The sequence below is a fragment of the Sitophilus oryzae genome, unplaced genomic scaffold (genome assembly GCF_002938485.1).
Source record: "Sitophilus oryzae breed Bouriz unplaced genomic scaffold, Soryzae_2.0 scaffold_30_pilon_pilon, whole genome shotgun sequence".
Classification (NCBI taxonomy): Eukaryota; Metazoa; Arthropoda; class Insecta; order Coleoptera; family Curculionidae; genus Sitophilus; species Sitophilus oryzae.
In genome coordinates, this window is record NW_022146874.1 from 699,804 (window position 1) to 726,892 (window position 27,089).

The 27,089-nt window shown below is 34.5% G+C and overlaps 1 protein-coding gene across 1 annotated transcript; it reads left to right on the plus strand.

Annotated features, from left to right (window-relative positions):
• LOC115884655 (putative oxidoreductase GLYR1 homolog) lies at nt 1-22,522 on the plus strand. The gene is made up of 7 exons (XM_030903313.1): nt 1-338; nt 389-720; nt 12,052-12,177; nt 12,229-12,432; nt 12,485-12,592; nt 12,656-12,848; nt 22,086-22,522. Exons 1-7 carry the CDS (start codon nt 62-64, stop codon nt 22,295-22,297), a joined length of 1,452 nt encoding a protein of 483 aa, XP_030759173.1. The 5' UTR covers nt 1-61; the 3' UTR covers nt 22,298-22,522.
• The last annotated feature ends 4,567 nt before the right edge of the window (nt 22,523-27,089 follow it).

Sequence of the window (27,089 nt, forward strand, 5' to 3'; positions counted from 1 at the left end):
TTTATATTAGTAGTCGCTTTTTATTATAACTAGTTTGCTTACGCATAATTATTGGGCATTAATGGATACTCCTAAGATATTTAGTGACAATGATTTTGTATTTGCAAAAATGTCTGGTTATCCCCCGTGGCCAGCAATAGTGATGACTCCCAATAAATATGCCCCTCTAAGACCTAGAAATAGTGAATGGATATACTTTTGTGGATCACATAATTACGCATGGATTGCACAAAAATGTATTAAACCATATAAACTTCACAAAGACTCATATCGTAATAATGGGACTTATAAAAAAGCTGAATATAAAGAAGCTTTTACTGAAATGGACAATATTATAGGTATGAATTACTTTTCTGTTTTAAATTTGTAAGGTTATATTAATTTTTAGAGAACATTAAAAATAATCCTGATTATGAAATCAAGATTATTGAGTATATACCTAAGGGAAAAAGAGTGACCCAAAATTATTCAAGAAAATCTACTGACAGTGTCACATTAGGAACACCCAAGAGAAAATTAGCTTTAAAAGAGAAAAATAATACAGTACCAAAGAAAAAATCGAGATCTTCAATTTCTTCTAACATTGACAATAGTCTGGATTTTTTACCACCGTCTTCCGAGGATTTATCAAACAAAGAACTAAATACTGCAGATATAAAAACATCTAAAAAGAAATTTGGTATTTGGGCAGCTAACATTTATGCTGGAGGCATTATACAGGTACATTTATTTATATACAATAAATAGTATAAAAAAACTAGATAGGAAATTAAATGATTGTTTAACTGACATAAATTCTACGTTGCCAAGTGATACAATAGATAAATTTCTTGAATTTGAAAATAAAAAATATGAAAATCTTTTTAAAAAAATAAAAGAAAAAAATAAAAACAAGTTTGCACATTTATCAACGGGCTCACCTCTAGTTGAAATTAATACACAAAACTGGTTGGAGAATATTTCTGACACAATAATACCTAAAAATATATCAGAAGTACTAGCTTTGGGCGAAAAATTTGCAATTAATATAAGTACAGAAAATGAGTTACCAATATCAGAATACATAGCATGTATCGAATCAAATTTACCTAGTGACTCAAATGAAGTTAACAATATTATTCGAACTAAGGCTGTGAATTTGATTACAAATTATAAAACTAATGCCAGACATAAACAGTTATCAGATAATAAATTACAAATAAAAATTAAGAAAAAACTAAAAGTTACAAAAAAATTTATTCGCTCAAATCCTCAGATTACTGTATTAAAACCGGATAAAAGTAATAAAACCGTAATTATGAATACCAATGACTACGAGAAAAAAATATATGAACTCATAAATGTTAAAATCTTATCAAAATAAAAATAATAAGTTAATAAAAAAATTCTTGGAAAAAAATATAATATCAAAAAAACAAGCGAAATATCTTGATATACATAACGCAGTTCCGCCACAAATATACGGACTGCCAAAATTGCATAAACCTGGAATGACCAATAATATCATATGTACAATCACCCTTCTATAACTTATCAAAATATATGTCAAATATTCTTTCTAATATCACCAAAAATAACGATTACTATATTAAAGACTCGTTCCAATTCAAAAACTTTATTAATACAATAGAAATACCAGAAAATTTTAAATTAATTTCACTTGACGTTGTATACCTATACACAAATATTCCTAATAGCTTAATAAAAACTATAATTAATAAAAAATGGGATGAATTAAAAAAATTCACAAAATTAACAAAAAAAGATGTTATAGAAGCTATATTTTTGATATTAGATAATAACTATTTTCAGTTTAAGGATAAATTTTATAAACAGATTGATGGTTGTGCAATGGGTTCACCGATAGCGTTAACAATAGCTCAAATGGTTATGGAGTATCTTGAAGAAAATGTAATTAAAAATTTAAATATACCTATTCTGTTTTTCAAAAGATATGTGGATGATTGTCTGCTAGCTGTACCAAATAATAACATCAATGATATATTACAAGCTTTTAATAATTTTCATAAAAAAATACAGTTTACACTTGAAATAGAGTCTAATAATAAAATTAATTTTCTTGACTTAACTCTAATTAAAAATATTGAAACAAAAAAGATAGAAACAATGTGGTACACAAAAGAAACATGGTCGGGGCGGTACCTAAATTATTATTTGCATCACTCAATCAGCCAAAAAAGAAATGTGGTGATAAACTTGATAGACAGAGGCTTATTTCTTACAACACCTAAGTACCGCCCTAAAATTTTAGAAAAAATCAAACACACTATTAAATAATAACTACCCAGAAAATTTCATAAAAAAATGCATAAAACAACGTACTTTTAAACATTATAATAGCACAAAACTAATAAATAAAGATAATATAAGTGTTCAGCAAAAATACATAGCTTTACCATATATAAACGGATTATCAGAAAGGTTAAGTGACTTATTTAAAAAACATAATGTCAAAATAAGCCATAAAGCGCAAAATTTAACAAAATCATTTTTTACTCGACTAAAATCTAAAACACCCACACAAAAACAGTCTAATTTAATTTATTCGATTCCATGTATAAATTGTAATAAAAAATATATAGGTATGACGACACAGTATCTGGAAAACAGAATAAAAGGACACAAATATACGAAAAATGCAACAACAGCCTTACATGTACATGAGACTGAGGAGAATCACGAATTTAATTTTAAAAACACAAAAATTTTGACTAAGGACAAAAATTATAAAAAATTAACTGTAAAAGAGATGCTCCATATTAAAAAAGAAAAAAATTCAATTAACTTTAGACAAGATACTAACAATTTGTCACAAATATATCATAACTTAATTTAATACATAAAATATAGTAAACAAGTTTATATTTATTATTTTACATTTTACAAGGAATAATTTTGCGCTTGAATAACGTTACCGTTTTAGTTAACATTAGTAAATAACGGAACGCTAAAATTATGTTATGCCAAAACTCTCCATTAGTTTCTTCCGGATCACCAGATAATGACGGACTTATTTGTTTTATATCAGTGACCAATCTATCTCTAGTACGTGACATTAGTCTATGGTGAATATTTTTTAATTCTCTTTCGTAAGTAAATTACCAACAGATATTCAGGCTGAGGCGACAAACGCCATATCCAAACTACTTCCATTTAAATCCCGAATAACTTATGAAAAGGAATACAAAAATTTTCAAAAATGGAAGCAATTAAAAAGCCTGCGAGAAGAAATAAAGTTTTTAACCTATCCTCGCTGTTAAAGTGTCATTTAATCTACCCTTGCGGTTAAAGTACTATTTTATCTACTATTTTTGATAGATATAAGGCCATTTTAACAGTTGCTATGGAAAAATAGATATTAGAGATATGTGTTACATATTTAACAAGTATTTTTGGATCTATTAAAGTATTTAAACGTTACAACAAGTGAGTAGCGACAGAAACCGTCGGCTCTTTTGATGTGGTGGGACCAAATTTTCTTTCTCTCACTTTTGACGTGTTTGACAGATAGACTACGTATTTAAGTGCTCAACTTATGAAGTGGTCCTATAAACATGGTATACACTGCTCATAATTTGAAGTGGAATTAATTATAAAATATAGAAAACAAATTTCTTGCAGTAGAGGTATATAATACAATTATATAAGGATTCTTGCCACTTAACTGCTAATATAGAAATTTAATTCTACGCTGTGTTTGTCATAATGCGGATCAACTTGCTCTCACTACCGGTTTCGGAGCCCTACTCCATCATCAGGCGAGCTTGGGAGATCCACAAAATGACAACCACAGCGCAGAGATAGTTAATTCCTACTTGTCGGAAAGTATCGGTTAGATATTAAGTCACGAACGGGAGATAGCGGCCTGCGTGCAATGGTAGTACTTTCGTACCACCGAGGCGCAACTATCGATAGTAAAAGGATGGTAAAAGGCTTTTTTTCAGACAAGCCAAATTATAAAATATAGAAAACAAATTTCTTGCAGTAGAGGTATATAATAAAATTATATAAGGATTCTTGCCACTTAACTGCTAATATAGAAATTTAATTCTACGCTGTGTTTGTCATAATGCGGATCAACCTGCTCTCACTACCAGCAAAGAATATTATAGTTAACACAATAGAAAACCCATCCCGTGTAAAATTTTTGGAACCAAAAAGGAGCCCGGCTTTTTGAGCCGGGATCCATCGAGGCGTCGCAGCGTTAAAAAGCGATTCCTTGCTTGTCTATGTTGCCAAATCGTACGCCAAATGCTACCGGTACAAGCGGCGGCCCGACGGCGATCATCAAAGCCTTCCGTATTTCCGTATTCCCCCGGACCTCGTTTTGAAGGCTTCGAGGTGTGCTCATTTTTTTATATTTTCGATTGTGGATTTTGCTTTATTATTTTGAATTATTATATTTTGATTTAAGTTTTTGTGTTTTAAAATATGTCGGACAATGTATGTCAATATTACGATTGCAGACTATCAAGGAGGGACATCCTAATTTAAAAATGTTTAGGTTTCCATATAAAAATCCAGGTATATGCGAACGTTGGATTTTAAATTCGGATAAGCCTATCAGTTCTTAATTAATCGATTTCAAGTCAACCCAAACTACATATTTTTTGTACATTAAGTTAGGAAAAATATGGCAAAACATTTAGGTGATACATATCTATAATTTCTATTTATTAAGTTGGAAAATATATATACTTTGTTTTTAAGAGAAGTTTGCAAACGTGTTCAGCACTAGATTTTTTCTATTTTTTAAAAATTAGGAAACTAAAAAAGAGGTTTATATAAAATTTAAGGAACTAATTACGGGTTTTAAATATGTATGTATATACATAAATTAACTTTTTTTACATAAATAAAAATCTAATTAATTAAAAATAATATCTATACCTTTAGATTTTATATCAAAATATAAATATAAATAATAAATATCAGAAAAAGAATAATAATAATATAAATATAATATAAACAGGAAAATAATCTATTTTTCTTTTTTTTAATAACTATTTTATTTTGTAGATTTTCTCACAGTCCCTAGTGGGGAAATACCCAGAAATCTATTAATTAATAATATGCGTGTGCTTAAGAAAATCTCAGGGCGATTCTAAAACGTTTCAAAAGCCTTAAATTTTATTTCAATAGTTGCAAATTAATAATATTATTTTTAATGTATTTTTGGTATTTTAATATACCGGGTGTTCATAAAAAGTGGCTTACTCTAGATTGAAATTTAAAATACGATTTTTTAAACAAATATGTCAAAAGTTGATATATGATATTATGTCATTCTATGTAGAGTGTCATTTTCTATCGAATAAAGCAAAAAAGTACCGAGGGTGTCATTTAAAAATCAAAAGTTTTTTCCGTGAAACAGAAAAAAGAACTTTTTACAGAACAAAGATTATAGGGTAGACAGACTTTTCCTAATTGTGCCATCCAAAGAAATTTCGAACTAAGTTAATGAATATAAAGAACAAAAACATTTGTTTCTTAAAATAAATAGCAAAATTATAGCGATTATGATTTGATTAGGTAGTAAGGAAGAAACATGTTACCCACACAAATTATTTCTAATAAATCATTTAATTGCCACTAATATCTTCAAATTTTGCAAATGGAAAGAAGTTAAAGTAGATCACAAACAAAAACGGAAAAAAAATTAAAAAATAATTAGAATTTTAGCATATTACTAAATTAGATATTTTAGGGCCTTTTTTGTAACGGTTCTGTTTTACAATCTAGATACGCCTCATCTGGGGATGCAAAACAATTCATCCCAAGAAAATTGATTTTAGTTACTTGTTGCAAAAAATCCTTTTTTACTATTTACACTGTTACCGCCAAACCAAATCTTATGTATTATGAAAGATTGTCTTATATGTGCTTTGTTTAGTAAAATAAAATTTCTGATTTTGTTGGCATAAATTTTAGAATAGTTTCGTTTTTAGATACCTAACTTAACTGGTAATTACTTGTTGTTTTATGTGAATAATGTACAGTATTAGCATTTTATTTTGTCCCCATTTTTAACAGACTATAACTTTTCTATTTTTGGATAGAACATTCACTAAAAAACAAATTTTAGGGTTTTTAGTCAAGTTTTGTTGTTTATTATAATCAATAATGTAATAAGTTGCCAAATGTCACCGTTATTGGTATAAACTTTTTTATTACTCATGCGGGGAAAGTAGTATCTTTTCGCTTTCTTTTGCTGTCGAAAAGACGCTAATTGCCCACTTCACAATTACCACACTAGTTTTGAGCAAATTTAATGTCGATTTGAGTGCGAAAAGTACACTTCTCGCACCCAAATATTCATTGGCACACGCAAATTTACAAGCAGAAAAGACAGTCTCGAGGTGTCAATATTAAAGAAGTGAGGTTGACATTTAATTTTTTTTTATTTTCATTTTCTATTCTAAAATTCGAAAAGTTTTTAATGTCACTTTCTGCATTCATCTATGGGGTGTTCCAAAAGTTGTTTTTCTTGTCACGAGATTTTTAAATCATTTTTTGCTTTTTAATAAGTCTCTTTTGTTTACATGATGCAATATAACAAAAGAGACATATTAAAAAGCAACGTAATAAAAAATAGTATGTGCAACTCGTGCGAAGTTGTCGATTGCCCACTCGAGCAAATGAGCGCACGAGCAAAGCGAGCTCTTAAAACTTCGCTCTCGTGGGCAATCGACAACTTTTCGCACTTGTTGCACAATACACTGTTTTGTTAATGGGACACACTGTATGTTTGAAGTGTATTTATATAGTAAACACACAGTTTTTTAACAGTTTTATCGAAATTCGAAAAAATTATAAACCAATGTGTAATTTGTTTCAAGTTTGGTAGCTATGTAGTTGGACATATTATTAGTTTTATACATAATTATGTCTACTACTTTGATACATCTTTATAAGTTTTATATCAGCAAGGAAGGGCATATGTGAACAATTTTGAAATCAGAAAAAAATTGGTATTATAAATTGCTATACATTTCTAATATACAGGTTGTTACATGTAAAAAACAATATATTGTTTATACCAGTATCACAATCAACTTTTCACAGCGTAAGACCACATAACATGTACTTAATAAACAGAACATGTACCAAATAAACATGACTAGTAATTTTATAATTTATTTTAGAAATTAATATCCTATCTCCAAGAATAAAAAAGTTATTGTCAGATTAAAATAGGACCAAATAAAATGATAACACGCACTCTACTTAACGTCCTATTTTTGTTTTATGGATTTTTGGAGTTTCTCATTTATGAGTAGAGATACAAAGATGCGGTTTCCACATCACAGCTGCTTTCTTATGATTTTAAAATGTTGTATTTTTGGATCTCCTTCGTATCTCGGTTATCATATATAACTTATCGAGTAGTTAAAAAGTTGTTGTTTAATAACGTAAATCCCCCCGTAAATATTTTGATGAAGAAATAAATGGGCGTAGTAAAAATTAGTAAACTAGTTCTTTCAGTAAATGTTCAGATACATGAATTAATAATAGCTCAAGTATAAGTTCAACTCATAGGCTTCAGACCTTCCCAGTGGTCTCCCTTCACTGGGAGCTGTCATTTTCGAAATATTGTTCAAAACTCAAACTTGTTTTTTTTAAGAGATACCCTATTATCACCTGTCTTATTCACATAAAACAACAGGTATTTTATTTAATCAGATAATTATGCTTTTCATCGTGCTATCTTAATAAACTGCACTGAAAATGAACTTGTGGGACTTTTAAATAACACGGCTGTCAATCAGAGTTACAGAAATTGTTGATGCACTTGTGCAATAATTTTACACACAAAAACTAGCGTGGAATAATCAATAACCAAAATTTGACGTCGAATAAATTATTCGAATGTGTTGGATTACCTAATTCAAACAAGCGGCATATATCAAAAAGTTAAATAATGCATTTTTTATCTTATTTATAAAAATTAAAATAGTATATAGAGTACCTAATTATATTTTTAGAAAACCCATAGCAAGGCAAATCAAATGAAAAAATAATAAAATACTAAATAGTGAAAACCTCATCTTTGTACCGCTACTCATAAAAAAATGAGAAACCCTGTAAAACACACGAAAATGGGACACCCTGTACATAACTATAAATATCAAAATGAAAAGTACTTAAATGTTTTTCTCCTCTATACATTTAAAACTTCGTTTGATTTAACTAATTTTTAGATTGGTTAATCATTTAATTGATTTAACTAATTTTTAGATTCGACAAATTTTTAATTTGTTTCTTTGTAAAAATGAGTTTGTTATCTATTAAAATATGTTTAATATCAGTATTTTTATTTCAAGTTAACCTGTATCATATTTTCAAAAAAAGCCCAAAGATTAATGCCAAATTCAATATAATGTTCTAACTAAATATAGATCTCTTCTAAAATAGAGTTATTGGCAACGTCGCGTCTCGTTCACCAGGGTTTCCGCACGAAATATTAAAGTTTACGTGTGCATTGATGTCTTTTGGCCGGTTCCAGCCGTCCCATTTACGTGGGTTATCTATTCATAGTAGAATTATCTTTGCTACCGGTTTCGGAGCCCTACTTCATCATCAGGTGAGCTTGGGAGATCCACAAAATGACAACCACAGCGCAGAGATAGTTAATTCCGACTTGTCGGAAAGTATCGGTTAGATATTAAGTCCCGAACGGGAGATAGCGGCCTGCGTGCAATGGTCGTACTTTCGTACCACCGAGGCGCAACTATCGATAGTAAAAGGATGGTAAAAGGCTTTTTTTCAGGCAAGCCAAATTATAAAATATAGAAAACAAATTTCTTGCAGTAGAGGTATATTATAAAATTATATAAGGATTCTTGCCACTTAACTGCTAATATAGAAATTTAATTCTACGCTGTGTTTGTCATAATGCGGATCAACCTGCTCTCACTACCGGTTTCGGAGCCCTACTCCATCATCAGGTGAGCTTGGGAGATCCACAAAATGATAACCACAGCGCAGAGATAGTTAATTCCGACTTGGCGGAAAGTATCGGTTAGATATTAAGTCCCGAACGGGAGATAGCGGCCTGCGTGCAATGGTAGTACTTTCGTACCACCGAGGTGCAACTATCGATAGTAAGAGGATGGTAAAAGGCTTTTTTTCACACAAGCCAAATTATAAAATATAGAAAACAAATTACTTGCAGTAGAGGTATATAATAAAACTATATAAGGATTCTTGCCACTTAACTGCTAATATAGAAATTTAATTCTACGCTGTGTTTGTCATAATGCGGATCAACCTGCTCTCACTACCAGTTTCGGAGCCCTACTCCATCATCAGGTGAGCTTGGGAGATCCACAAAATGACAACCACAGCGCAGAGATAGTTAATTCCGACTTGTCGGAAAGTATCGGTTAGATATTAAGTCCCGAACGGGAGATAGCGGCCTGCGTGCAATGGTAGTACTTTCGTACCACCAAGGCGCAACTATCGATAGTAAAAGGATGGTAAAAGGCTTTTTTTCAGACAAGCCAAATTATAAAATATAGAAAACAAATTTCTTGCAGTAGAGGTATATAATAAAATTATATAAGGATTCTTGCCACTTAACTGCTAATATAGAAATTTAATTCTACGCTTTGTTTGTCATAATGCGGATCAACCTGCTCTCACTACCGGTTTCGGAGCCCTACTCCATCATCAGGTGAGCTTGGGAGATCCACAAAAAAAGCCTTTTACCATCCTTTTACTATCGATAGTTGCGCCTCGGTGGTACGAAAGTACTACCATTGCACGCAGGCCGCTATCTCCCGTTCGGGACTTAATATCTAACCGATACTTTCCGACAAGTCGGAATTAACTATCTCTGCGCTGTGGTTGTCATTGTGGATCTCTCGCCTGATGATGGAGTAGGGCTCCGAAACCGGTAGTGAGAGCAGGTTGATCCGCATTATGACAAACACAGCGTAGAATTAAATTTCTATATTAGCAGTTAAGTGGCAAGAATCCTTATATAATTTATTATATACCTCTACTGCAAGAAATTTGTTTTCTATATTTTATAATTTGGCTTGCCTGAAAAAAAGCCTTTTACCATCCTTTTACTATCGATAGTTGCCCCTCGGTGGTACGAAAGTACTACCATTGCACGCAGGCCGCTATCTCCCGTTCGGGACTTAATATCTAACCGATACTTTCCGACAAGTCGGAATTAACTATCTCTGCGCTGTGGTTGTCATTTTGTGGATCTCCCAAGCTCACCTGATGATGGAGTAGGGCTCCGAAACCGGTAGTCTAGAAAATCCGTTGATTTAAATCATTTCACCCTGGTTAGTAGGGTGAATTAGCCAGTGGTCAGACAGTTTAGGAAAAGCTGAGTTTAAATTATTGATTAAATTTTCTTTTTTGGTGGTATGGAAATTAAATCTTATAAAATAGATAGTGTGATTATTGGTCTTCACGTTATAAACCTACCAATAATTTAAATTATTTTTTTAAGTGATAAAAGTGGTTTTGTCAGTAGTCGGACAGCGCTTGCCAGTGTCTGGTCGGGTAGTGACCATAAGTTGGTCACTTAGTTATTAGCTGATTCTGCACAGTCCCGTATTTAATATACGTATTTACTAAAATTTTAATGGAAATTTAACCTTGAACATTATATATGGTTTTTTGTTGTATGTTATCTTTATGAAAAAATCATCTTTAAACAATACCCCCCCCCCTCTCACTCTCTCTCTCCATCATAGTACAAATAAAAGAACTAAAACTAAAAATAATTTTATCTTCAATATTTATTTAAGAGAACCATTTTCCTAAATCTTCAAACCTTCAAACCAAGACCTGATGTACTCTTGCATTACTTGAGCTCTGCATTTTTGTAGGGACTTGGCATTTTTGAAGAGTTCAAACGAGGATTAACTTTAAACGCGTTTTATAAAACCATGACTCTGTCCAGGTCTTCCATTAGTAAATTGCGTTTTCAACTTTTCTTCTAGATACAAACTTTTCAACTGTATTAACACCTTTTTTTATTGGAAATCCAGGTTTTCAATCTAGGTAATTTTTTTCATTATCTATGGTTAAAACAAGTTCTGGTCCCATGCGTTTGCAAACATTCAAACGTCGTTTATTTGTTTTTAAAGCTTCTTTTCGCACTGAAGGGATACCGGCGCGACCGACTGACAGGACCGATCCCAAAAGTCGATGCAAGCCGCGCACTGAAGTCACACGATCGACAGTCGAGAGTACGTCACCAGTATATTTGAGAATAGACGAGGAGAAGTTTATTCAAATTTTGTTAAATTCATTCGGTATTTCAAAAAATTATAAAGTACCTATTATATATATTATTATGTATATTTTTTTGCAACTTTTTATATTTTATGCTTTATGATGGAAATTTATATTATTTAGATCTTAACAAACCACATAAAATTAGTGAAATAGAGTGGAAGGTAGGGATACATTACTCTTAGCATTACCGATTTTAACAAATTTGGTGTCATTTAAAAGGGCTTAATTTGTTCTTAAAAAACAAAGCTAGATATGAAAAATAATCAAATAAAACTTTTATTTTTAGTTTCTTAATCTAAATAAGTGCAATTACAAACATTTATAAAATAATTTTATATAATAATATATATAGGTATATAGTTTTTATAGTACCGTATGATCGAAATGAAACGGCATCAGTGATGGCCATGAAATGAACATCGGTGTCATTTTATATGTAAATTTATATGAGAAATGTCATCAATCGTCATTTCCCAGCCAACTGGACGCCGTTTTTTTCTATCATACGGTAGATATATGTACAAATATTTTGTTCAAACATAAATTTTATTTTCTCTGTTTGTACTTTGTACGGAGCGTTTCAGGATGACAATTTAGGCAATGAAAATGTTATAGAACAAAGCGGAAGAATTGGCAGAATTGGGTTTTTAATTATTTCAAGCAATACTAAACCATATTTTTAACTTATTTCCCAATAAACACGTTTTGTCTGACCACTGGTGTATGTCCGACTACTGGCTAATTCACCCTATTTCATTATTTTAGAACCTCATAAAATCCGGTCATGCCTTGAATATTTGGAGTTATAGTTTGACACTTTGTGAAGAATTAGAAGAATTTGCCAAGAGACAACAATCTCATTTAGAAATATTTAGTTCACCTTTAGAAGTGGTAAGTGAAGAGAAAAATTGTATTGTGAATTATACACCTTTGAAATTTTAGGTGAAAAATTCAGATATAATAATCAGTTTATTATCTGATCCAGATCAACCGAAATTGATGATTCAAGAAATGCTTAAAGATAATCTGAATTTGAATTTTTTGAAAGGCAAGGGATATGTGGAGATGACCAGTGTGGACCCAGAGAGATCTAGAGATCTCTCTGAAATTATTACTAATAGGGGCGGCATCTATTTGGAAGCTATGGTTAGATTTTGCTTATAGCATTGTTACACGATATTTTTAAATTATATTATAGGTACAGGGGTGTCGCGAAGGGGCTATGAAAGGTGAACTTATGGTGTTGTTGGCAGGATCAAAAGATTTATTTAATGACTGTCTGTCATGTTTTAAAGCAATGGCAAAGGTAAATTTGTTATTTTTATTGTTATGTATATTAAATTATTTGTCTGATATTTCTTGTTTTAAGGCTACATTTCTATTAGGTGATGATAAAAGTCTGGGTGCTGCTTGTAAGATTCACTTAATATTGCAAATAATGAGAGGAATTTTCCTTACGGGCGTTACAGAAGGTTTTGCTATGGCTGACAAATGCGGCATTAAAGTAGGCAGTTTTAATAAAGTTTTTAAAAATATAGACTTGGCCAGTGATTATTTAAAAGGTAATTATATATATATATATATATATATATATATATATATATATATATATATATATATATATATATATATATATATATATATATATATATATATATATATATATATATATATTTATATATTAATTTAGATTTTACAGTCGCAGTCCACAATAATTCAGATTCTCATAAAAATAAATTTTCCGTTATAAGCAGAAAGCCGATGGCATAGAGACACTGCCAGTGTAATGCGCGCGAATACCGTCTCCTGTCTCACGTAATGGCGTAACTGACAAATTGAAATAATGGGTTACACCACTTGAGACTTCCCTACAGGCACAACTTTTATCTCACCAAGGGCTGTAATCATTAGCGTTACTAGCAAGTCATCCTGGGGAGTCTAAGGTTGAACCCAGGGGGGAAATGAAAAATGCCAGTTACGCCAGTACATGAAATAGCGAACGATATGTACTCTGGAGTACATATCATACACATCGTCCTGATCATGTCGTTCGTAGTACTCAGATAAGTATCTTCTCTCATTTAAATAGATACAAACTTTTTTGGCGGAAATATTCCGCCGCGCCCCGGCCTCCTTAGTGGGCGCGGACCTTTACCTCTTTCCCTTGCAGGAGCCGGGTTTAATAGGTTGTAATGATGGTTTAATTTTAATAACTATTTAGCTCTTTTTGCCTTTTTAAACTTTAATTTTATTAGTTTTGGTGTTTTATATATTGTTTTGCGTATTTAACTATTCTAGTTTTAATGATTTATAGGTTGTTAGTGAAATACTACGCTAATCGCAAAACATTTTCCGATGCACGTCATCAATCCTATAACCGCAAGTTGACATATGATATGTCATTCGATTCAGAGTGTCATTTTCTATCAAATAAAGTAAAAAAATACCGATGGTGCTATTTAAAAATCAAAAAGTTGTAGTCATTTCCGGTGAAACAGGAAGTGGCCGAAAACAATTAAATACGTCAATCAATCCCAATTTATGTCATATACTAACATACCAAATATAATAGTAACACTTTGAGACGCACCCGGTAGAGCAAATGATTATAACATATATTTTATTTAGATTAAAGCTGCAAAAATTATTTTAAACCGAATTTTATTCGCTATAATAAAATCGCTATGTTGGTCACATTGCGCAGTGTTCAGCGATGTTGTCCTTTATTATTTGACAATTATCCTAGTGTCAGTCATTATTTTGTATATCGTATTGTTGTATCTTTGTGAGTAATTCTCATTTTTGCCTGTTTTCATAGTCTTTTTTTAAAAATTGCACTTTTAAACACAAACAGTTCTTTTAAGAATTAAATTTTCGAGTTTTTGTGTTGCATTTCTTGAAATTGTGTGTTGAAAATATACCGAAGCATTTAATACCGCTTGCAGCTTCCCTCTTTTTTTTTTAAAACTATTTTGAACGAGAACATGAAAATAAAGGTCCTTTATTACCCTTGACTGCAGTCAGAAAAGTAAGTTTGATTGATAAGCACATTGTACCACTTTCAAAGTTATTTCTGTTTATTTCAATTTGTAGCGAGTAGCTGCTGCCTTAAATTTAAATCTTTCTACTTTTAGTGCAGTTTCACAGGCTGTTAATATTAATGAGGTATTAAAAAGTAAAATAAGCTATAACACAAATAAATAAATTAATTACTAAAATAATGTTACGTTTTTCGTCGGTTCCGTGTGGATAGAAAGTCACAATTTATTTAAACACAATTTATTTAACACTAATTAACAAAAACAATAACGATAAAAGACTTAAAGAATTATTTACAAACGATTTACAACTATTTATCTAGAAAGAATTTATTTTGAACTTAGCGCGTCAACTGTACTCGTCTTATTTATATCTGCCCTCTGTAGGCCCCAGCCGCCGGCTTTTATACCCACAGCTAAAGATTTCTAGAATAGTCCATAGATTGTTAGGTGCATAGAGAAGGTTTCGATTGTTCTCGTATGTACTACTCCATTCCAGTGGAACTCGATTCTTCTCGAAACTTCGATTGAATTATTACGGTGTCTATTCTTTAATGCGATGTTAAGGTCATCTGAGGGCGGGACATATAGTTAGGTTAGGTCGAGTCCACACGGGTCCGCAACACTGCCCCCTTCTGTACTACTGCCCCCTTCTGTACGTCCCGAGATGTACACGGTGAATGAAGGTATTTGCAAAGCTGGTCCCTGGTACATTGAGAAGTCTGGTAGAAATAGCAGTCTACAGTTTTCTCTCCCGATCTCAGCTTTGAGTTGTAGCAGCAAACGAGGATCTCGATTCCCGTAAATCTGAACAAGACTTCAATCATGTTCCGGATTGTACGCCAACTCAAACCATCGAGTCCACACGCCAGTTTCGGAATGGCTAATCGTGTAATGTTGTTGTTTAGCAGGGCTTCTCTCAGTTCAATCAGGGTCTTCCATAGATTGAGATAAGTCGGCTTACTCGGGGACCATTCCTTGGTGACCAGGTGGAAGATGTGTCTTGCTTGACCATGTGCATTGTCAAAGACGCTTCCAACCTCTGGATCCTGTCGGCGTAGTTCTCCGACACGCCCAAACTTCTCATTGAACGTCGCAGCGATTCCTCTGGACATCCGCAAATCTCGGGCCACACAGTGAGCGAGCTAATAATCAGAAGGCACGGAAAGAGATTTAGTTGTTCCTCTTTGGTTACACCATAGCGAGCCTTCTCACTGCTGTTGTATCGGGCCATGAAATCGTCAAAGGACATCTCCGAATCAGGGGATCAAAGCTGCAGGTTCTCACGGTCCCAGCACGATCTTCTATTTCGCCTTGGTAGGGGCTCAAACGGTTGAAATGGACTACCCTCGGCTTTCCTTTTGGCAATTTTCTGATACGGTATACGACGTCATTAATCCTATCCATGACTTCGTATGGCCCTTCCCACGAGGATTGTAGCTTCGGTTGTATAGCCACACCAACTTCCCTGGTTGGTATCCTCCATGCTCAGCTTGAATGTCGTAGTGTTCCTTCATTCGGTCACTAGCACTTTGAATATTTAGGCGGACTCGCTGATGGATGTCGTCCATCCTTTGACGTAGTGTGTGGACATAATCTTCCCCGGCGACTTCTTCTCCCGGTCGGCAACCAAATTTCAGATCACAGGGTAGGCGCACTTCCCGTCCCATAACGATGCTGGCTGGAGTTTGCCCTGTGGATTCTTGGACGGATGAGCGGTAGGCCAACAGGAACAGGTGAAGGAATTTGTCCCAGTCTCTTTGGTGGTCAGAGACTACTTTGGCCAAATAACGGTTGATGGTTCTGTTCATGCGTTCAACCATCCCATCGGATTGTGGATGTAGAGCAGTCGTCCTGGTCTTGCGGATGTTCAGGACTTCACAGACGCCTTGGAACAGATTGGACTCAAAGTTTCTTCCCTGATCTGAATGAAGCTCCATGGGAACACCAAACCTGCAGATCCATTCTTTAACAAGGGCATCAGCAATCGTGGACGCTTCTTGATTTGACAACGCGTAGGCCTCGACCCATTTGCTGAAATAATCCATTACTACCACAATATATGTGTATTCCATGTTGTTCATCGTTCGTCTCTGGGAAAGGACCAGCCACGTCGATCGCTATTCGTTCGAAGGGACTGCGTACTAGAGATCTGCACGGGCCACGGGCCGGGCCGGTTTCGCACTGTCAATAGGGGTCGGGCCTCGGGCCGGGCCGGTTCCGCACTTTAAATAGACACAACTTTGCTTCTGTACATGTTTTTGAGACACCCTGTATTATAATAGGTGTTTTTAGGCTATGTTTTTTTGTGAAATTGATAGATTGTCTGGAATCGACAAAGAACTACTTGGAATAATTGTAATTGAAAGGATTTTTGTAATTTTATTTTGATCATTTTATTTTAATGGTTCGGGCCGGGCCGGACTAGTTTAAGTTTTAACTTTCCACAAACCGGGCCGGGCTTACAAAACCTACTTCTCTTCTCGGGCCGGGCCGGGTCGGGCTACAAAAAACCGGCCCGTGCAGGTCTCTACTGCCTACATTGTACTGGCGCTTGGGGCTTTACCGCGCTTTTGTGACCCATTGATGACGGCGCAAACGTCACATTTCTTGCACCAGGCCCTCACATCTTCTTTGCAGTTCACCCAATAGAACCGTTCACGCAGCTTGCCAAGTGTCAGAATGGTTGCTCGTAGCGATTTTTATCAAGAGACCTTTTTTACGTAAAAAGTCACGAAAATGTATATTTTTTCACTCAGTAGTTTTATATAGGTACGGACGAAAAGTTATTACTCTTCAAAACATTTAAAACATATGTAGCTGGCGCCCCCTACAAAAGGAGTCATATTGACATCAAAATAAAATTTCTCATATCAAAAAACTGCCAGACACCAATTTTCGTCCAAATATTAACATTACTTCATAAATTATTTGGAAAAAATCGAAATAAAAATGAAACTTCTACACCCTATATCTCCGAAACTAAACATTTTAGGACATGCATTTATATGAACTTTTTTATTTATTTTTTATCTGCAGAATAAGCTGCCGAAGTTTCCGGAATACAGTTCGGACCACCCTGTATAAACTCTAAATCAGACAAATGTAAATATCATCTCTTTAGTAGATGTTATTGTGGGGTTATAAGTCACTAATACGGATTTATCCCGAAGATTAACCTAAATATATTTAATTCAATTTATATTAATTTATACCCCTTCTTAGACTAATGATAAATTTATATAAAAAAACAACATAATAAAAAAAAACACAAATGACTATAACAGAGATGTTAGTGAGCGTCCATAAAATGCTACTTACGTTAGGCGTTTTTGAGGATTTTAATAATTATAAAATTTATATCATTTTTTTTATTTATTTTTTATCTGCAGAATATGCTGCCGAAGTTTCCGGAATACAGTTCGGACCACCCTGTATAAACTCTAAATCAGAGAAATGTAAATATCAAAATAACTTCTGCGCTAATAGCAATAAAACTGAATAAATTTAAAAAACACTGATGCCTAAAATTAATGCGGGATTAAAAGAGAGGTCTCAAGTAACACCAAGATGTCCACCGCATTGTGAACTTTCTCCAAGACTTCCGGGATCCTCTTCTTTGGAATGACGATCTGTCTTCTTTCTTGTCCCTCTGGTCTCTCGATCACACGGCGAAGTAATCCGTTATCTATTACCAATGAATTCCACTGGGCCGACTTCACGTTCGGCGAATATCCGCAAACATCCTCCCACGTTGGTCTTTGGCCTGCGTTTTTCCAGTTAATTTCTAAACCTAATTCTGGGTCACTGGTTTGGTCATTTGCAAGACCTTCGGGTTGCCAAGTATCATTAACCACAGTTGTTCTTAGGAGTTTCGCTCTTTCTCTTCTGCTCGGGAACAATGCTTACAGCCCGTATAGCAAGGTCTTCTGGAAAGTGCGTCGGCATTTCGATGGATTGCCCCAGCTCGATGTTCTGTGTCGAAGTCAAATTCTTGTAGTCGTTCGATCCATCTAGCTACCTGCCCTTCAGGATTCTTAAACTGCAACAGCCATTTCAAAGCAGCATGGTCTGTTCTTAACAAGAACTTTCTTCCATAGAGATACTTGTAGAAGAGTTCCACTGCTTTAACTACGGCTAGTAATTCTCGTCTGGTCACGCAGTAGTTCCTTTCCGGTTTTGACAAGGTCTTACTAAAATAACCAATTACTTTTTCTTGACCATCCTGGATTTGAGACAGAACAGCGCAGAAGTTCAACACAGAACCTGGTGGTACCGTCTTTCTTCTTTACTAGTACTACCGGCGATGTCCACGGGCTGTTATATGGTTCGATGACACCCTCTGCTTTCATTTCTCGAAGGATTTTGTGAGCTTCTTCACGTTTGGCGAGCGGAAGTCTTCTCGGATTTTGTTTGATTGGTCGTGCATCTCCGGTGTCAATTTTATGTTGTACTAAATTGGTACGACCTCTATGTCCTGCTTCTCCTCTATCAAACACATCCTGATACTTGATTATTAGGTTTCTCAATTTTCTACTATCTTCGGGAGATAATTCCTTAACGTTTACTAACTCCTTCACCATTTTGTCCGGAATTTTTGAAGTCGAAACTTTGGAAGCTTCCACGCTTCGAATGACTGAGGAGACCGAACAACAGTACCCTAACAGGGTTCCCTTCTTCAAGGATACAGAATAATAATTCGTGTTCATTACTCTCACCGGTACCGTCTTCTTCGCTCGTAGTAAGGCTTTTCCAACAGCAACCCCTCGTCCTATTTCGCTGTCATGGTTCCTTGGCTCCAACAGAATAATACTCCCATTATTCATTTTACCTTCCAGGCAACCATCCAAAAATATCCCGCAGCGCTCAGGGATCGAAACATCTTCTGCTACCACCACATTTTCGATGTAGAACCACTTCTTCTTCATTTATTTTCAAAATTCCTTGTTTGAAGTTTAGTTCAAAACCTCTAGTGGTCATGATGTCCATTCCGAGAATAAGTTCATCTTCGATATCTGCTACTAACACTGGATGTTGAAAACTGGTGCTCCCGAGAACAAAATTAAGGTTTACTTCTCCATGGACAGCAGCGGAGCTTCCCGTAGCAGTACGTAGTCGCCATTGTGTTGTTTTAACCTTCTTCGATATTTTAAGAATGTCGGACTTGATGATAGTTTTGGTCGCACCTGTATCCAACAGCATGGTCCGGAACTTTCCATCAACGAAACCATCCACAAAAATGCTGTTGAATTTGTGTTTTAGCGAGGCGACTTAGGCTGTTTTCGTTGGGGCATGTTGGGTACAGGTCGACGTGTGCCCCTTCATTTCGACCCTTAGTAGTTTTCCGACCTCGACGAAGCCGGTTCTTCGTTCTTCTCCTTACAACGGCTTCGCACGTGTCCTACCTGTCCGCAGTTCCAGCAACGAATCGGTCCGTTCTTGCCCATGTACTGGTCCATTACTTTCCGAACAATCGCTTCCACGGATTCGTCGGACATTCGTCGATGGCCCGCACTCTTCCTAAAGACCGAGAACTTTGTTTCGCGGCTTCGAATTCTAGGGCACGTGCTAAAGCATCCACCAAGTGCGTTGGGTGGGCTAGGAGAAGCGCTTGTCTTGTCTCGTTGTCACGTAAGCCGTCGGAGAATGCCTGTACTGCCAACCGCTCCATAACATTCTCGGGCGTAGCAGGGTACGCAAGGCGAACGAGGCGGGCTACATCGGCTTCAAACTCCTGCAGAGACTCATTTGCCTTTTGAATGCGATTGTTTAGCTGGGAATGATAGACGTGTTCCAAATGAGCTTGGCCGTACCTCATTTCTAAATGTCGTACCAATTGCTGATAATATCTCCCTGTTCCGATGGTGACAGTGTCTGCAGGATATCAGTCGCATCTCAAGCAGTCAAAGCGATAGCTTTTTCAGCGATTGTCCAGCCGTTCGCTCTTGCAGCGGCTTCAAATTGGCAAAAATAATTGGCCCAAGCGGTTTTTCCGTCAAACTGTGGAGGTTTCATAACTGATTTTGATGCATACCTATTTTCGACTAGTTTCGGTCCCTCCGATGTTTGGTGAATTTCTATTTCTTCTTGAAATGATGTTAAGGTCATCTGAGGGCGGGACATATTGTTAGGTTAGGTCGAGTCCACACGGGTCCGCAACAATATTAAGATTCGTCTCATAAATCCATCACAATCTGGCAGCGCTGTCGCCATCGCGTGTCGCTCAAAGTTGATCACGTATATCGGAAATTGTTTTGCAATTACTATACTTCAAAAACTCTGAAATATTATAGAAAATTTTATATAATGAATTATACATAATTATATTTTTCGATTCTGAACCATAACAAAAACTCCTGGTAAAAAGGAATTAGACTGTCCAGAAAAATTCTTTATGGGTATTTCGCCACTGCACTGCAGGAAAATCTACAAAATATAGCGTTCCCCATGTTTATGCATTTTTTTCTTTGTTAGGCAAATTTGTATAACTGTGACTTTCAGTCGACTGGGCGTTGATTCGACTATCGATCATTTGGCACAAGAAGCTACTTCGCGTCGATACTTTTGGCGACATCTGCCGGTTCGATACGCACACTCGGTCGTTTGACCCTATTCTAAACTTCATAAGACTCTCATAAAGACCCAACTTCTCAAACTGATTCGACGCGCCGACCGGTTAGAATGAAGAGTAGATCAAGATACAGTGCGAACAGCACTATTTGTATACTTGGACTGATAGGTTGTTATGTACCTTTGAATAAGAAGACTAAGGAAGGAGCATAATGCTATCCATGTATTCATGCATGGTGGGCGGAAAAAGCGCCATAAAAGCACTCTAGGGTGGGAATCCTTGACAGTTCTGTTTGACGATTCATTTGACACATTTGAATTTGATTTGAAATTTTGTGGATTTGTCAGTCTTTACGGAGATTATTTTATGTTATTTATTATTTATTCTACTACTGATAGTTGTATAAAGGTAGTAAATCTAGATGGAAATTGTGTCAGCACTTAAATTAACAGTGACACTATCGCGATTTATCGAAAAAGACTCTAAAATAGTTGGTTGTGTAGCGTGCGGTAGATCTCGGCAAAAATTGAGTGAAATAATGGAACAACTTTTTGCTAGTAAGTGACTATATAATATACTTAATAACTACTAATGAAATTCACTTAAATTAACTAAATTATATATTTTTCTTGCATTTTAGCTTTTATTTATTACTTGTCAAAGATTAGATGTCAAAGAATTTAGATATGTTAATTTGACTTACCTGCTTCAGTAGCGTATCGGATGTTTGTGGTAATAAATACTTATTATAACTTATCTATTTTTATTAGAATTATATATTTTTATAACAATTTTAATAACTACCAACATTTATTGACAACGTAAAATAAAACAACAAATTATTGAGTCTACCCCACGTCTACCCTACATCATAGTTTTACATTTTTTAAATAAAATTAGAACGACACTGATAAACCGGAATTTAAGTCGGCCATATTTGAGGCCCATCGCGGTGTACCTAAGATTTTTGATATGCTCCTTCCTTAGTCTTCTTATTCAAAGTTATGTACCCTTAAAGTTAAATCATTTGTCAAGCCGGCGAACCAGCGCCACTTGAAAATCGCACCTCCCGGTGTGTACGCTTCAATTAAAATGTACAGAACTATGCGTCTATCTGGTGGTTGAATCGACGCCGTTTCGACGATGTCTTAGGATGTCTGGTAAGGTATATATTATGTTTTTTTTTGTAGGCAAAGTAGATATGATAATGAATGGAAAATATACGCCAAATGAACCTCTGCAACAATTACAAAAGGACTTGGCATTAGGATTAGAAATGTCAAATATCTACAGACAACCCATGCCCTTGGCCTCAAATGCCAATGAGATTTTAAAACATGCCCGTAGATTAGGTTATGATAACCAGGATGCTTCTTGTATATACAATCGTACAAGATATTGAATGTCAAAATGAAGTTCAAAAAAAATTAATTAATTTTATCAAGTACTTGAAATCAATTTAAAAAATACATATAATCATCAATTTATTTAAAAACCAGATATTGTCCAAATTTTTGGGTGCCTTGGTTTTTTTCTTAGTTTTTATATAACTAGTTTAAAGTAATTAATGTAATTCTTTTAAAAGTATTGTTTTCCAAAATAAGAAATATACTACTATATAGCAAGACTATTTATTTTCTCTGTATAAATATATTATATTAAAGTTAATTAAAACTTTTCTCTGACACTCATTAATAATTTTCTAAAAATAAAAGATTATTGTATTATGACAGCGTCCTATTTTGATATTATATACAGAATCAAATTTATCATAATATACTTATAATATATTTAATAAAATTGTACATAGGTATATAATATACCTACTATACAGGATGTCTTAGAAATAAGTGTAGTTATTTTAAGGGGTGGTAGATCTGACCAAATGAAACGTCTTTTATATTCACCATTTTTAAAATAAATTAAAAATAACCGAGTTATTTAACATTTAAAAATAAAAAAATTGCAACATTTTAAGAACCGCTGACGATAACCGGCTATTAAGGGATTTTCACGAGGAATCTGAAATTCCTGGAATTAGTTGTTGTGTATCGTTGGTATACGGTTTATTTGTTGATGTCCATGTCTGACTTGTTGATGTTCCGAATAATGAATTCTGATAAACATGTTGGTATTTCCTTTTATGTGATCTCAGTATGAATAATATGGTGAATTATTTTATTAAATTTAGTTCTAAATATGTAAAGTTATATTTTGCGGTGCAACTATGATTTTTAAATATGTAAACGTCCTAAGAATAATTTTACCCGTAGAGAAATCTCAGGGTGCATCCATACTGTCCTAGAAACGGCGTAACGACCTTGAAAAGATTTCCAGTAATTCTATTGGCTGAAATTTTTGACAGATGAATTTGACAGATAAAATTTCTGACAGATGAATTTTTCAGCCAATAGAATTGCTGGAAATCGATTCAAGGTCGTTACGCCGTTACGCCGATACGCCGTTTTTAGGATAGTGTGGATGCACCCTCAGGTGAATCAACAAGTGACACTGAAAAGTTTTTTAAAATTTCCCAGAAATCCAATTTTCAACAATTTTTTTTTCGCAAAAAACCTAATAGGCGTGATTCTGGGGCCGAAATATTACCATTTAAAATATCTGCACTTATTTCTGGGACACCCTGTATATTTAGTAAAATTGCACATAATACATAAAACGGAAATATAGGGGTTGGGAGAATGCAAGGCATAGAATAATTAACTATGCAAGGACTGTATTCTTGTAGAAACGGCGGCGTATCGGCGTAACGACCTTGAATAGATTCCAGTAATTCTATTGGCTGAAATTTTTGACAGATGAACTTTTCAGCCAATAGAATTGCAATTTCATATGTCAAAAATTTCAGCCAATAGAATTACTGGAAATCTATTCAAGATCGTTATGCCGCTTCTAGGATAGTGTATCCACACTGACGCCGTTTTTATTCGATCATATGGTAAAGGCACGGCATATAAATCACACAGCAGGCTAACTCTGCCCAGATTCCATTGGGCGCATTCAGTAAACACACCGGTATTAACCGGTAAAGACCTACCGATAACTTTTCATTGAACGATTAAATAACCGGTACGTAAATAAACCGGAAACAAAATACGGTAGGCCCTCAAGTGATCGGTGACCACAAGCGGTGAGTTACCATTGACATTAGACAAGTTAAAGCAAGGCACAATACGTATACGTATCTTTCGACACGTAACGCAGAAACCTACGTTACGTCTGCCGTTGCGTTGTCGTGTAAACAAGAGTTAAAGCAAGTATTTTGACGTAAGTAACGCAAATGGTACATTTGTAATTCTAAATTATTTTGTGAAATAATTTATTTAATTTTAAAACTGAAAATGGATATCTATTATTCCATTGATTCCACATTAAATTTATAAAAGTAATATCGAAAAATGAAGAAAATTATCAATGGAAATTATTTTATTACATGCTCTGCTTAGTAATAAAAAATATTGGAAAACAGACACAGTTTTATGATTAGAGAACAACGGTATACGGTCGAGTCGGTCGCTGCTGGCACGTAGACGTAAAGAATCTTTTACGTGTATAAAAAAATAAAAAATATAAGAAATGCGCATGCGTATTATTTATTAGATTCCATCTTTTAGAATCCTCATATGGATTTTGGCTAAGAACTAGCATTTAATGAAATAGATTCCAAAATGAGTTTATTATGATGCTTAATATTTTCATACTAATTTATTGTAATAAAATAGACCCAGTTCTGTTACACAGGCCCCAAAATTTATGAAATAACTTAATTACTAGCCAGTTGTGGAAACGAGTTGTTTGTGAATTTGTACGTTCGGCATCATTCGGGTGAAATCGAAACTCCTTCGGCTCGATACGTTTGCGTTTTGTACGCACATAAAGGCACGTAAAGATACGTATCACGTATCCGTAAAGGCAAGTGAATTTCTCACTGCGCAAGCGTACATGTCAAACGATACGTTTACGTCTACGTCTTCGGCCGTGCTTTAACTGTCTATTCACTTTAATTTTCTACACCGGTGGAGTAACCGGTGTATTTACTGAATGCGCCCATTGTTTAAAATTTCTATAAAGTTTGACATTGAAAACACCATTTATGGGAAGATTATGGGTGCCGAGTGCCGGAGTCAGGGGTGCAACTTTGTTCATGTTTCAAAGCGATAGCAAAGTAATTTGTAGCTTGTGGCACTATGTTCAGTAGCAACATCGATTCGTAGCGATATTCTGATTTCTCGCTTTGTGGCGAGGCGACAGTCTAGACCGTGTCGCACACGTGTGCAAGAGTGTGATAGTGATACCATATTTCGCAGCATTTGAGCGACAATAATTTTGCAATGAACATAGTACCACAGATAACACATAATCCAGATGGCCATTGCTTACGGAACAGCATGTTTTCGATGAGACAATTCCCTATTAATGACACAGAGGGCGCCTATAGCCAAATCTAATAATATTTTTAAAACGAACGAATTTGGAGCCACACCACGGCCACGCGATGTGAAGCGACGTAGCCGGTTGTTCACATTTATAAGCAAATTCCCGGTCAAACCCAGGAAAATGTATATTCGGACTTTAATACTAGACAATTGGATATGAAAATACTAGTCGCAGTGGATGTTTGAAAGTCCAGAATTTCTAGATGCATATATATGCTATTTATAGCCATGAAATTTATAATTTAGATTTTATTTTTATTATTTGTCTCTTAATATTCATTAGCTGAAAATAAGGGTAAATGTTATCTATATAGTAATAAATAAAATTTGGCACATAGGTTCCTTAAGTGATGTAAATGAGCACTAAGAAGGGATGTTTTGAAAATTCGACCGCTAAGGGGGTGAAATTAGGGATGAAAAGCTGCATAAAAATTTGTTAAAATCTGGTTTAAGAGTATGAAATTTTTCACGAGTGCTCCTTGACTGACGTAATTGAACACTAAGGGGCAATTTTGGAAATTCGCTCGTTAAAGGGGGTGATATGGGGGTACTTTTGTATACAAAAAAGCATGTACTAGGACTACGAAATTTTGCACAGAGGTGCCTTAAGTAGCGTAACTTAACAGTTCGATTATGCAAAAGCGATTTTAGGAAATTCTTCTACTAAGGGGTGAAACTGGGGTGAAATTTTGCATACTTTTTAAAATTAGTCCGAGGAGTTTGAAATTTGGAAATTGTTAATTAAGTGACGAAAGTGAGTACTCAGAAGCGAATTTTGGACATTCATCCCCTAAGAAATAAGGGATGAAAATTGGTATAAAAATTTGTTAAAATCGGTTTTAGAAGTATGAAATTCTGCGTAGACGTTCCTTATGTAACTTAATTTAGCACTAAGAGGCAATTTTAGGGAAATTTTCCCTCTAAAGGGGTGAAATGAAGGGTGAACGTTCTGAAAAAAATCTGTCCTAGAAGTATGAAAATTTGCACAGAGGTTCATCAGTGATGAAAGTTATACTCAGAAGCGAATTTTGGGCATTCATCCCTTAAGAAATAAGGGATGAATATATGTTTAGCACTAAAATTTTGTTAAAATCGGTTTTTAGAAGTATAAAATTGTTCGCAGACGTTTCCTTATATAAGGGTAATTTAGCACTAAACAATTTTTTTCGAAATTTTCCCTCTAAGGGGTGAAATGAGAGGTGAACTTTCTGAGAAAAAAATCTGTCCTAGAAGTATGAAAATTTGCACAGAGGTTCCTCAAGTGATGAAAGTGAGTACTCAGAAGCGAATTTTTAGGCATTCGCCCCATAAGAATTAAGGGATGAAAATTTGTACAAAAATTCATTAAAATCGGTTTTGGAAGTATGAAATTTTGCACAGGACGTTCCTTATGTAACGTAATTTAGCACTCAGGAACAATTTTGGAAATTCGCCCTCTAACGGGGTGAAATGAGGTGTGGACGTTCTGAAAAAAAAATTGCTTGTTATTGCTAAATTACGTTACATAAGGAACAAACAGAATTTCATACTTCTAAACCCGATTTTAACAAATGTTTGTACAAATTTTCATCCCTTATTTCACTCTCTTAGGAGATGACTGTCCAAAATCCACCTGTACAAAATTCCACACTCGTACGACTAAAAATATAGAGTTCTACAGGGTGTCCCCAAAAAAAGTTACACATCAAATTTGTGTTTTTTTGTAACGGAATACCTCCTTTATTAATTAATTTTTAGATT

Bases quoted from the DNA above. Each gene is read 5' to 3' on its own strand.
- LOC115884655 (XM_030903313.1), top strand. From the start codon at position 62: ATGGATACTCCTAAGATATTTAGTGACAATGATTTTGTATTTGCAAAA. The intron at 339-388 runs GTATGAATTACT...ATTAATTTTTAG, and splicing joins TGAAATGGACAATATTATAG to AGAACATTAAAAATAATCCT. The intron at 721-12,051 runs GTACATTTATTT...TCATTATTTTAG, and splicing joins ATGCTGGAGGCATTATACAG to AACCTCATAAAATCCGGTCA.